The sequence below is a fragment of the Gymnoscopelus braueri genome (assembly GCF_963280865.1).
Source record: "Gymnoscopelus braueri genome assembly, chromosome: 17".
Lineage (NCBI taxonomy): Eukaryota > Metazoa > Chordata > Actinopteri > Myctophiformes > Myctophidae > Gymnoscopelus > Gymnoscopelus braueri.
In genome coordinates, this window is record NC_137617.1 from 8,660,957 (window position 1) to 8,674,160 (window position 13,204).

The window sequence follows — 13,204 nt, forward strand, 5'->3', positions numbered from 1 at the left end:
CATCAGCATTGGCTCAGGAGGTACAGCGGTCGTCTTGGAATCAGAAAGTTCCCGGTTCGATCCCCGGCTCCTCCTGGCTGCGCGTCAAAGTGTCCTTGAGCAAGACACTGAACCCCTTAGTTCAGCAACAGTTAAAGTAGGCATTCATTGTCTTGCTCAAGGACACTTCAAAGTGACACACACACACACACACACACACACAGCAGTGGAAACCATGCAGTACAGTGGGCAGTGGCTATAGTAACACATTTGGCCGGGAATCTGGAACCCCCTCAGGGACCCCTGGGGGTCCTCGGACCCCTCTTTGAGAACCATTGAGCTAATAGATCAAGGTCAAATCTTGGAGAAGTGCTTAATCTATGCTCCATTGTACGACGGTGCCACGTGGCAAAAAGAGCCGATCTACAAGCTCACAATATGTCTGCTTTTGATTTTCAGAGACCCGGTGGACCCTTTCATCAGGGCGGAGCACTGCTTAATAAGTTTTTGATTGCGACTTGCTCCGGCATCAGGTAATACAAACAAACATAACCATGACATATGGTTATCACTCACTCTCTGTCTCTTCATCTCTTTCAAATTGGCCTCACTATTCTGGTCTTTAGTCATTATAGGTGCAAGATGTCACAAAATGGACAAAAACTTTCAAACGAATAGCGAAAATAGCAGATCTACAAGTTCACCACGTGCCACAGCAACGCGTTTTGATCTTGTAGATCAGCTATTTTCGCTATTCATTGTACAACAAAGTATGTATAGGGCTAAAATGGTTAAATATGTAAAATTTAACAACCAACCAGTAGGTCTGCTACTTACGGATATAAGTCAAATGGTTACTTATTGATAATGGAATTAAAGTGAAATAATCATTTGTTTCTGTTGTTATTTCTCCAGACCTGCTGACGTTGTCGTTCTTGGCGCCCACAATCGGTCATCTACCTTGGAGAACACGCAGCAATTAGTTGTTGAAAAAGTACATCAAGCACGTGTATTAATAGTGTTAGTTATGTAAATTACATAACTAACACTATCTGAGTGTAGCTTTTTTTTTGTATGTTTGGAAACGAGGCTTATGTGGGTAATCTAAACATGTGCCTGTCATTTCTCTGATAGGTCTTCACGAACCCCAACCACACCGGCTCCAATAATCACATGGTGTTGGCCAAACTGTCCAGCCCTGCGGAGTTCAACAAGCATGTTAAACCTGTGCGTCTCCCTGCGGCTGATGACGTCCCTCCTGTTGGCAAGGTGTGCTTGACATTTGGATGGGTATGGGGCAACCACTCAGGTAAGGAAACAACATGAACACACATTCATACAGGTTGACAAGGAATTTGATTGGTCACATTATCAGCATGTATTGATAATGGGGCGGGACTTACGTTGATGTACTTCCCCTGGAAGCTCTTATCTCTTTCTTTGACCAATCACAGCACAGCGTTCATGTCCTGGGACGTAAACAGATCTGCACAGCATTAACATTAACTTCCTTGAGGGTTTTAGGGCGGGACTTCCTGTACGTCTGCTTAGAAACTTGACTGGCAATTCATAATCTCAATATTATATTCAGTGAAAATAGATGATCTACAACAGGGATTGACACTAACGCCTGCCCGACTGCCCGGGGCAGGTAAATAAAACTTAAGGGCAGGTGGAGTTAGCTTTCAGCCTGCCCTACAGGGCAAGTGCGCGCTTGAGTGGCAGTGGGGGCGCAACCATCTTTTGTTCACTATAAACACAACATGAGATATCTGTCTAAACACATAAATGTGGCCAGAGCACTCTGCCCCCCCCCCTCTTCCCTCTCTGTCCTTCCCTCCCACGCACACACACTTTGTGTAACACCCCCACACACACACACACACACACACACACACACACACACACACACACACACACACACACACTTTACGTGCAGCGGCTCTTATGAGTAGAGCCAAACCGCTACATCGGCCATTATTTCACCGATGTGGCCCGATGTTTTTTTTATCATCATTAATTTCCCCTACACTTGTCTTTTAGAATGTTGGAACTGCCATTCTACTAGAACTAACCAGTAGAGGTATAACACAAGTGAACTGCTTAGCAGCTATCTCATGGATTGTCAATGCCAGCGCATCTGTGCATATTAAACGGTAGGCTAAACAACCCGACGTTTTATCAACAGCCGCATATAGATTCATAAATGTGACGAAATGCAGTCAAATCCCAAACTCATGAGAGATCCAGCCAGTAATAGAAATTAATTACTGGAAACAACTTCAAAGTTTATGCTATCATTCAAATAAGAAAGAAGCTGTGACCTCACCACTCTGACGGACAAGAAATAAATATAATCCTTTAAAAACAGCCATGTTCTGTTCCTTTTTTAAACAATAATCCAAAGAGGAAGGTTTCAGCAGCTAGAATCATGACAGTTTGACATTGTTTGAGCAGTTTTTGGTGTGCAAAACTAGTCGCAAGCTCCCTGTTAAGTTAATTGTGTGCAGCCGCTGTGCTGCTGTGCTTGGTGCGCAGATCCCTGCCAGGCCAGGTTGTCTACCCAGGCCTGTGAAATTAATAGGCAGCCAATTGGAATGAAATCTACTAAAACTGACTGATATACTGATACAGAACCATATAGGCTATATAACGTTGCTGTCAGGTGGAAACCTTGTATGTCCTTAAAAAAAAGAACAAAAATTAAAATAGTGAAAATAGCTGATCTACAAGCTCACAATGCATTGTATCTCGACACGTTGGGAGCTTGTAGATCTGCTATTTTACTCTTATAGTGCGACACTCTTGAATGATGAAGTAGGGCATTTATGAACAAACATATTTTTCCATATTACAAAACCATTGAAATATGGAAATACAAGGTTTCTGCCCGACAACGACAATATATGATTTCATCATTTGCATTTATCCATCAAAACATTATTTATGTGTATTTGTATGGACTTCAAAATGGTCTGTGGAATGTAAAATAAGAGCACTGTTGGCCTATAATGTGCTGTTTTCACTGTTGCTACACTTAAAAATATAAAATAACAAGTGTTAACCCATAGTCATATTCATAGCTATTTAGATACTTGGCATAAATATTGAGGTATGACATTTTTTATCGTGCAGCCCCATAATTCACAAGTAGAAAGTGAAAAATGTGTTAAATTGAACGGTAATTCTAATTTTACCATCATTTTATAAAGGACGATTTACTTTTCGGGCAAGTGGGCAAGACCTGTGGGCAAGTAGAACATGACCTGCACTTGCCCGACGGGCAAGTGCCTCTGAGACCTTAGTGTCAACCCCTGTACAAGCTCACATCACATCACAGCATGTTGTGAGCTTGTAGTTCGTTATTTTCACTATTTTTGAAAATGTGTGAACAATAAATAAATATAGACAAGCGGTTAAAATATGTATTTTGTAATGGATTAGAATTGTCCTCTGTATTTATAAATGACTGTGTACAAAGTCCTCAACTTTGAATCCTGTGTGTTTTTTCCCCAGATGGAGCACCATACCTCACTGACCTGCTCCAAAAGATTTCTGCCACTATCATCACCAATGGTCAGTGCAGACGTGACTGGCCTCCGTGGTCTGGTCCTACTCCTAACCCCGACAAATGGATCACAGACACCACGCTCTGCACTGCAGCGTCTGAGTCCTATCCCTCCATGGTGAGTGACACAGAGATGAACACGTCAACATGATATTTACACATGATAACACACTGAAAAACACAACTGCTTGTTTCAGGGTGATCACGGAGGACCCCTGATGTGTGAGAACGACAACGCCTCCTTGACCCTCTATGGTATCCACGTCCACGGTAGCAGTCCCAGTGAGCCTTCTGTGTACGTCAGCGTCACCAGGATAATTCGGTGGATCGATGAGACCACTGCAGGTAAATAATTCAGTTTGCAGGACAGGTGCACCTCTGAGAAACATCTCACACACGCAGATGAGTTAACCTCTTCAACCCTGGTGTACCTGTTTTCGTTAATTAACCACTTCAACCCTGTTTTCATTTAACCCCACTGGGTGGTTTTTGTAGAGTTTCATTAATTAATCACTCCAACCTTGGTCTACATATTTTCATTGATTACCCACTTAAACCGGGAAAGCATCTGTCATTTAATATTTTAGCGTTGGCTATTGAAAAATAGCAGATCTACAAGCTCGGAGGGGAAAAAGGGAAGGGACCATGTACAGACTCCTGGGGGACCCCGGTCAATTAAATATATAGTGTGTAAGGGGTTAAATAATAACCCCATTAAATAAATAAACCTTTTCACACAACTGTAAAACTGTTTCTCTCCCCCATGTCTTCTCAGTGATTGACGTTGGCGGGATTGACCCCGAGTATCCGACACCCGAACCCACTGTACCGTGTAGGGAGGCGGGCCGCTGCTCAACCCTTACAGTTTGTCTGTGTTTATTCGTTTATTACCTTTTACTTTTAGTATGTGCTTTGGGCCATAGGCCAGTGGACCCCCAAATTGACATCATTTGAAAATATATGCCAGGGACCCCCATAAGAGAAGATTTTTATGGTTCTCTAGCAGTGATTCTCAACCATTTTAATTTCAAGGACCCCCAGTTTGACATGCATTAGGCTACGGACCCCCATTTAATGGCATTTCTATCCCTGGGACGCCATTTTATATTGTAAAATCAATGTTAATTTAACTCTGAGAGTACAAATGGAACCATTGTTCCATTTGGAACCATTGTTCCATTTGTACACTCTCAGAGTTACAGACCCATTTAAGAGTCCAGTTGGTTCCTATCCACCATTTAGCTGGGGACCCCCTGGAACCCCCTCAAATACCCCTGAGGGTACGCTGATCCCTATTGCTTCACCAATCTATGTGCCCGCCTCCCCTCCCCTCCCCTCCCCCCCCGGCCTGTGCACACTGACGTCACCTAATTTGGAGCGACGCCCCTCTGCACTCTGATAGATAGACCACAGTTCATGCAAGCTTACCCCAGGCCTTTTTTTTCTTTTGAAACAAAAAAAAAGGCATTGGTTCCCGAGGCTAATGTATTCCTGCTTCCTTTTTGTCTTGGTCTTCTAGTTCTGTGTAGTTTGTTGCCTTGGTGTTCTGTTGTATCATTCCAATTGTTCCTGTCTGCTTAGTTATCTGTAGTGTACCTGTCTTGTCTACCTGTCCTGTGATTTGCCAGTGTTTCCACCTGTGTCCTCTTAGTCCCCTAGCCTATCCCAGTGTTGATTTAAGTATCATTTATAGTCGGACGTAAGGAGATGTAACGAGCGCCGACGCTCCTTACGTTGTTGGTTTTGTCTCCCCCTCCGTCACCTGCGGCTCCAGGATTTCCTTCCGTGCGATCAACATTCACCGCCAGGCCGACGTGTACGTTCACTACGTTGCCTGTAGTACTACTGGCGCCCGTTGGCAGTATAAGGAAAAAAAGTTTTCCTCTGGCCCTCTTTCTCCAAAAAAAGACCCACGTTGGTGGAAGTACTTGAGTAAATGTACTTAATTACTTAGACCGACGGGTCACGGTCTGTGACAAAATGAACCCAGCCATTCCCTAAAGTTAAACACACACACACAAATAATATAGCACAGTGCAGTAGGGGTCGAAACTCACGTTTTGTAGACAACCATTGTTTTTGTCTAGTTTGTGGACTAGTTTGTGTCTTTTATTGCGTTGTTTTGGCTAGATGCTACAATGGTAGCTTCATGTTGTTAGCTGCACTGTTGCCAGGTTTTGTGAGGGAAATAAGCAACCAGGTCTATGAAAACAAGCCCAAAAGAATCGACTAGGCCACATCACATGAAAATAGCAGATCTACAATATATGTTTGAGAATCACTGGTTTAAATAATAATTGGCCCAAATAAGCAACTACACTTTAGAAACAAGCCCAAATAAAACCGCAACCACCAAAGTTTGTTTACAAGCAACTTTACAGAAAAATAAGCCCAAAGTCGCTTATAATAAGCGGACATGGCAACACTTTTAGCTCGCAACTGCCATCTAGTGGATTAATAAGTGTATGATGCCTCAACGTCATAATTCCAACGGATTTAACGTGTGCGACCATGCATGTGTCCACAGTGGCGTAACGCAGAATCGCGGGGCCTCCTCGCGGGAGTTTCACGCGCAGGTTGTGCGTGCACTCGCGAAATTTTTCGGGTCTAATTCGGTCTAATTTGGGTCTAATTTGGTTCTATTTGACCAATATAAATCAGCTTTTTTCTTTTTTTTTGCTGTAAAAATATTTGTATCAGCGCAGGTGGGGCCCCCCCTGCTGGTGGCCCCCCCGCACCGCATCACTTGCTACCCCTCCGTTACGCCACTGTGTGTCCATAAAGAACGCAAGACATCCCTCACCCCCTGACGCACGTTAAAGACCCATCTAGGGACTTTGAACGGCCCTTTACTTTGAGTTCACCTGTGTGTAGTTATACCCTAGTCTATATATACTCCCCTGTGTGTTCAGCTCTTTGCTAGTTTGTCATTCAATGTCACTGTGAGTTGTCACAACAATAAGCATGTCACATTATACAGCATTCTATAAGGACTTATACGGCCAAGTATAAATGCAATGTAATATGCTTGTTGTAGCACTATAATTACAATTACATTATAAACAAGTATAAGCACTCATAATGCAATCAGAGCACATTAGTCATAAGGTCAAGTATCATGATACTTTATAATTACTGGTCACTCACTGACTTTTTTCTTTTGGCCAGGATCATAGTCTTACTATAATTCATTGTGTACACTTAGATACAGTTGCTGCGTGATAATACTATGGAGACCTCTGTTGCATACTGTTTAGTGCTGTTCTATCGATATGTCTATTGTGATATGAGACTAATATCCTCAGGGATCTTAGTTTATACTCATTTTTATTTGGTTTATAATAACTTAAGCTTTACTTTATACTTTCAACAACGTTCAAAAGTATAGCAGATCGACATGCTCACAAGTGAGCATGCACATCGGCTATTTTTGCAATGTTTTAGTTAAAAGAGAAATTAAAAAGAAAATCTATGTTCATCACAATATCGATATTGAGGTATTTGGTCCAATAATGTGTTTTTTGTTTTGATTGTACATATAGTGTTATTTTTTTCCTGTATTTTTGTGTTGATATTTGAACTGTTTGGTTGCTACTATATATGTCTATGAATTGAATACCAAGGACCCCAATGGAAACAATACTTTTTTGGACGGACCTTTTAGAGTAGACAAAGTTTGTGCAAAACCCATTTGATTTTATCCAAACATCACACAAATCAGTACACAGTATCTCTATAGTCATGTGATCAACACAGATCTGTACGATTTTCCATATTCCATTCTGATTGGCTAAGGTTGGCTTCCAAAGTTTGCAGGATTGGTCCCATCACATCAGCCCCGCATTTTTCACATTTGCCTTTTATAGCGCCACCAGGAGGCCGACTTATGTAAAACACATTTTTTTATATTAAGCCATCAGATCTTATCCAAATTTCACGCACATCGGTACACATGATCTCAATAGGCGGGAGACCTGTGCTCCAAGGAGCACTTTTTCTAGTTTTTCCATCTTTCTTTCTAAGGCAGCTTCCAGTCCCTCCTCCCATGGCACGATCAGCGGTGCTGACTTCACGGCTGCAGACCACAGCACCACGTCTGGTCCTAAAGTGGTGCTGCAGAGTGCAGATTTCCCGTGGGAACTGGAGCTGTCTACCCGGGTCAACTTCCATCTTCCACTCCATTCCTGGTGGACAGCTTGGAGGGTGGTGATCAAATGCTGGAGTGTTCTGCAGGTTCCCCCTGCCTGATGAAGTGGATCCTCTGTTGGCTACTTGATGGACTCTGGGTATAATTCGCCTCCTGGCGACTTTTCTCCAGCACCTCTGCCAGCTTCCTGAGCACTTGGTCAATGTTGAGGAGTAATATCCAAAAATGTGTTTTACATAAGTCGGCGTCCTGGTGACGCTATAAAAGGCAGATTTTTCCTTGGCCTCTAGGGAGTGTGCATACAAAGTTTTACACAGATTGGTGCAGTTCTAGGTAAAAACACGACCTGTTATAGCGTCACCATGAGGCTGATTTGAAAGATTTCAAGTGGCATTTCTTCCTTGGCCTATTGAGAATGTGCTTGCAAAATGTCACAGAAATTGCATGCTGTGTTCATGATTTGAGGCATTTTGTTCAAAATGGAGCAGTCCTGCAAACTTTGGAAGCCATTATTAGCCAATCAAGATGGAAAATGAAAAATCTGAAGACCCGTTTGGTTTAATAACTATAGAGATATTGTGTACCGATGTGCTTGATGTTTGGACAAAATCTGTAGGAGTAGTCAAAAAATGTGTTTTGCAAAAAGCGGCCTCCTGGTGGCGCTATAACAGGCCCATGTGAAAGATGTGGGGCAGAGGTTCTGAATTGGCATCCAGGGAGAGTGTGTGCACAGTTTTGCTGTGATCAAGCCAACAGTGCTGGAGATTAGCTGTACTCAGACAGAATGACACACACACACACACACACACACACACACACACACACACACACACACACACACACACACACACACACACACACACACACACACACACACACACACACACACACACACACACGGAAGGATGGACGGACAGGGTGCAAAACATACTCTTTCACTATGCCTTTCGGCCTGGCGGAGACAATAATACATAAATAATAAAGATTAGTATCTTTACCATGGCACATTTGGTGAGGACAACAAACTCTGTATACCTTTATGGGTACACATATACATATGGGTCAACATTCTAAGCAGGTAAATTCAATATCATGTGCTACAAAATGTGTGTACTTTTTTTACAGCTAATGTTTAGCAAACTCATGATTGGTCAGGCACCAATTTGATGGCTGACAATGGGCAACACACACACACACACACACACACACACACACACACACGCGCACGCACACACACACACACACACACACACACACACACACACACACACACACACACACACACACACACACACACACACACACACACACACACACACACACACACACACACACTCTTGAAATGACTTGTATCTTCTGATTAAAAAGAAACGTCATTCCTCTTCCCATAGATCCACACACGTCACATACATGACAGACATGTAGATAACAGCAATTAAATGCACTGACTGTAAACAATAATGCACAGCTAATGATGCAAAGACAGTAAAAGCACTGACAACTAAAGTTACCTGTCTGCCCCCCCCCTCTCTGTGTTCTATCTCTCCCTCTTCCCCCCTCTCTCTTCTCTCTCAAAAACTGAAAAAAAAAAGAAGAAAAAAAGGGGCACGGTGGCGCCAGCAGTAACTTCTTTTTCTCTTCTGGGCAGCCAATCACGGTCCTGCAGTCACTGCTTGTGGTCCTTAACTCCCTGCTGGATTTACTGTTTCACTGACCAGTTAATTCTTTCCCCCAACTCCCGGACCCGCCCCCGTCAGCAGAGGCAAATCTCGGTCCTGGATTTATTGTTTCACTGACCAGTTAAATCTTTCCCCCAACTCCCAGACTCCATTCCTCCTAGTTGAGGAAGAAGGAGGAGCATGGTGAAACAGCACAGAAAGGATTAAATAAAAATAAAGATTGATTTGATTGATTTTTACACTTTGTCAGCTTGTTCTTTTGTCATTCCATGGTACATCATGATCTAGTAATTGTATTCGTTTTTTTTACATAACCTGCAGTCCATTTGGAAATTAGTTGGCAGTTCATTGCAAGAGGAAGTTACAATCTTTTCTATTTTGATTAGCTTACTGCCTTTTTTTTTTTTTTTGCATCAGGTCAGGCCAGCCAGCCACAGCCAGCGCAGCGCTTAAGTGCTGCAGCAAAAAAAAAAAAAACTCCTAAACTCAGGCCAGGCCAGCCACAGTCAATTTCAATTCAATTCAGTCAGTGTTGCTGCAGCAGTGTCTGTCACAGATGGTACATTTTTCAAGTGAAATTACTGTAACTTAACTGTAAAGGCCCCCCAAAGCCTTCCAAAGGCCCCCACAAATTTTCGCCGCGCTAGCTTTGCGCGCGCGCGCCGGTTTTTCGTGCCCGTGCGCTTCGCGCGCGGCCACAGACTGGGCGTATAATTCCCGGTCAGTTTTGGAGTCCCACTCCGGCCCTGCCAGGCTGTGCTCCAGTATTTTATTTATTGTGGGTAATGTATTTGAGAACAGCAAAACCGATCATGTATGAGTTTATAGCCCTGAAACATGACTGTCATATCGTGACCGACCGTCATGGATGAGCTCAACTTGGTATTTAAACTTTCTCCCTTTTTGGTCCGTACATCTACATGAACGTTCATATTCCAAATATAAAGTGCTTTCCCCATGGCTACGGATTTTACAATTATGTACGTTTCCTCAGAAGTACCCGAATATTCTGAATTGTTAAATAAAAAGCATTTTAATCCGATTGGTGGCCATTTTCCCCTTATTTTCTTCATAGGCTTTCAACTACGTGACCCTATCGGCTGGGAGGTGTATTGCACTCTGGTACATTATAACTCTATGAGAAAATGGCCACCGATCGGATATTTTAATCCGATCGGTGGCTTTTTATTGAATAATACGGAAAATAAGGGTACTTATTGAGGGCCCGTACATAATTGTAACATGTGTGGCCATGAGCTAAGCACTTTATTTTTGAAATCTGAACGTGTATATAGATGTATGGAGCAAAAAGGGAGAAAGTGCAAACACCAGGTTGAAGTTCATCCATGACCGATCTGCTGTTTGTGGTAGGCTACAGTGCCTCCCCGAATCCACAGACAGCCAATCCGTGTCCCAAGAGAAACCACGCTGCTGATAGAGTAAACAACAACAGAGCCCATCCCCCAATACCTGAGTGTACTCCATAGAGTAATAATATATCAGTCTAGGCCTACTGTACAGCCACATCACCTCCCCCCCATAACAGCAACTCGGCAAGATCTTTTTTTCATCAACGTATTTCCTTCATCAAGCCAGAAGATCGTGAGTGGAATCTATATTCTTATTGTTGATTGATTGATTAGCACTTTATTAGAAGTTTGCAGAAAAAAGCACATGAAAGTACATTTCAATACAAGGTCAGCTAAGAGGATTTAAAACTCAAGAAAGCAATGGCTTGTTTCCATTGGGGGCCTCTGTACTCAATTGATTCATAGATCTGTTGTATTATGTTTTGAATTTACTTCTCCAATGTGCTTGATTTTTGATTATGATTATGCATGCACTTCATGGTATCACAACACCTCCAAGGCCTTAAAAACAAGGCTCCAAACATCCCAAAACAAACTTGTAAGGCTACTTCTTGGCCTCAATCACAGAACCCATCTAACCCCTGCTCATTTTGCTAGGATTGGATGGCTTAGGGTTGAGGACAGAGTACAGCAACTTGCTATGGGCCTGGTCTTCAAGATACACCACAACATTGGGATCCCCCTGTATTTGTCAAAATACTTCCAAAATGTTAATGCAGTCCATGATCATACACCAGAGGCAGCTCCACAAATCATGTTCAACCCAGATTTGGCTCAACTAAGGGTATGAACTCGTTCTCATACTATTCATCAAAAATGTGGAATGCCCTACCAAAAGGAGTAAAGGAGTGTAAAACCCTACTCACTTTCAAAACTGCCCTAAAGATACACCTTCAGGAGGCTGCAATTCGAAAATGGCCCCTGTCTAAGTCTTAACCTACCCCCCCCTACCCCCCCCCCCTCCTTTCATTTTCCTCTTTTGTATATATATATATATTTTTTCTCTCGTCATACCAGTAACCTGAAAACTGTTTGTATGACATTCTGTATAGTAGTGTGTATATCTGTCTGCCTCTTATATGACATCCATCATGATTTGTGTGCATGGGGTTCTCATCTTAAACAAGCTTAGTGCTTAATGAGAGTTTCCAGTTTAGTAGACCTTGTATTGTGAATTTGTACTTCCATGTACTGTTATGTACTGTCACGTACTATTCTCATGTCTTTCTAAATAAACTACATCAATCAATCAATCAATGCTTTAGAAGGAGTTCTCCTTACGCTATGTTACTTTCGATATGTTGCCTGCACACCCACATTTGCGCCGGCTGTGCAGCCTCTCGTCTGTAGTAAAAATAAAGAATACTCTTTCACTATTCACCAAAACAAAGATGGGTTTAATTTGTTAAAATCCTACTTTCCTTAGTGGGAACACTCGGAGCCCCCACCTCACGTCTAAAATACACTTTTTAGCCAGGAAAGAAAATATTTCACCGGAAGGAAAAAAATGTTTTAATTACTCCACTGCGCCCCCTACAGATATGATTAATGGAACTTTTCTATTGACCAGATTTTCCTTCCGGTTACATATTTTCTTTTCTGGACAAAAAGTTTATTTTAGACATGAGGTGGGGGGGTCCGAGTGTTCCCACCAAGGAAAGTAGGCTTTCCACATCTTAAACCCGTATTTGTTTTGGTGAGTATAGCGAAAGTGTATTCTTTATTTTTTACTAAAGTGGAGAGGCTGCGCTACCGTCGGTATGTGGTCAATGCCCGAAAAGTCGCATAGCGTTAAGGAGAACGCTATGAGGACCATGTCGTTGCCTACATGAATTCACTGTGTTGTAGGTATATCATAAAGTTTAATGGCCACGATAACCATTAACATAAAACTAACGTTGTATGATATCGTGACTGTTTAAGCTTTGTTCTACCAGGAGTCCTGTGTGTTAATAAATATATGAAGCCCACGTTAATTGATCTCCGCTGATCTTTTATAACGTAATGTTGTACATCATTATTAGTAATTATTTATTAGTATTACAGCTAGGGCTGTAGTACTCGAGACCGGTCTCGAGACCGCTTTTTGATTTACTCGGTCTTGTCTCGGTCTCACCCATAGTTTGACTCGGTCTTGACTCGGTCTCGCCCATAATTTGACTCGGTCTTGACTCGGACTCGGACTAAGGGACTCGGGACTCTACCCCCACCGAGTCCACTCGAGTCCAAGACCAAGTCACTACAATGCAATGAAATAATTTTATTATACCCATATTATGAGGAGCCCATTCACATTAACATTATAAGAGAGCTGTCTGGCGCTTATGGACAGCTTTCTTGGAGCACATCATCTTGCAGCAGTTGACAGCGCAGCAGCAGCAGAACACCAGCAGTCCTGTCCCTCTAGTTTATATTCTTTTAAAATTATATCCACGAACAGGTGTTTATTTATTTATTGTGT

The 13,204-nt window shown here is 42.5% G+C and overlaps 1 protein-coding gene and 1 pseudogene across 2 annotated transcripts in view; one reads left to right on the forward strand and one right to left on the reverse strand.

Annotated features, from left to right (window-relative positions):
• The window catches only part of LOC308104924 (cytochrome c oxidase assembly protein COX11, mitochondrial-like), a 302,546-nt pseudogene that overhangs the window by 33,457 nt on the left and 255,885 nt on the right, over positions 1–13,204 (reverse strand). The gene's annotated exons all lie outside the window — the stretch shown is intronic.
• Positions 767–7,795, forward strand: LOC308104332 (chymotrypsinogen B-like; the record flags this gene model as incomplete). Its single annotated transcript, XM_080454741.1, has 6 exons — positions 767–799; positions 1,114–1,288; positions 3,496–3,665; positions 3,745–3,892; positions 4,323–4,450; positions 7,571–7,795. 6 exons carry the CDS (start codon positions 767–769, stop codon positions 7,793–7,795), a joined length of 879 nt encoding a protein of 292 aa, XP_080310867.1.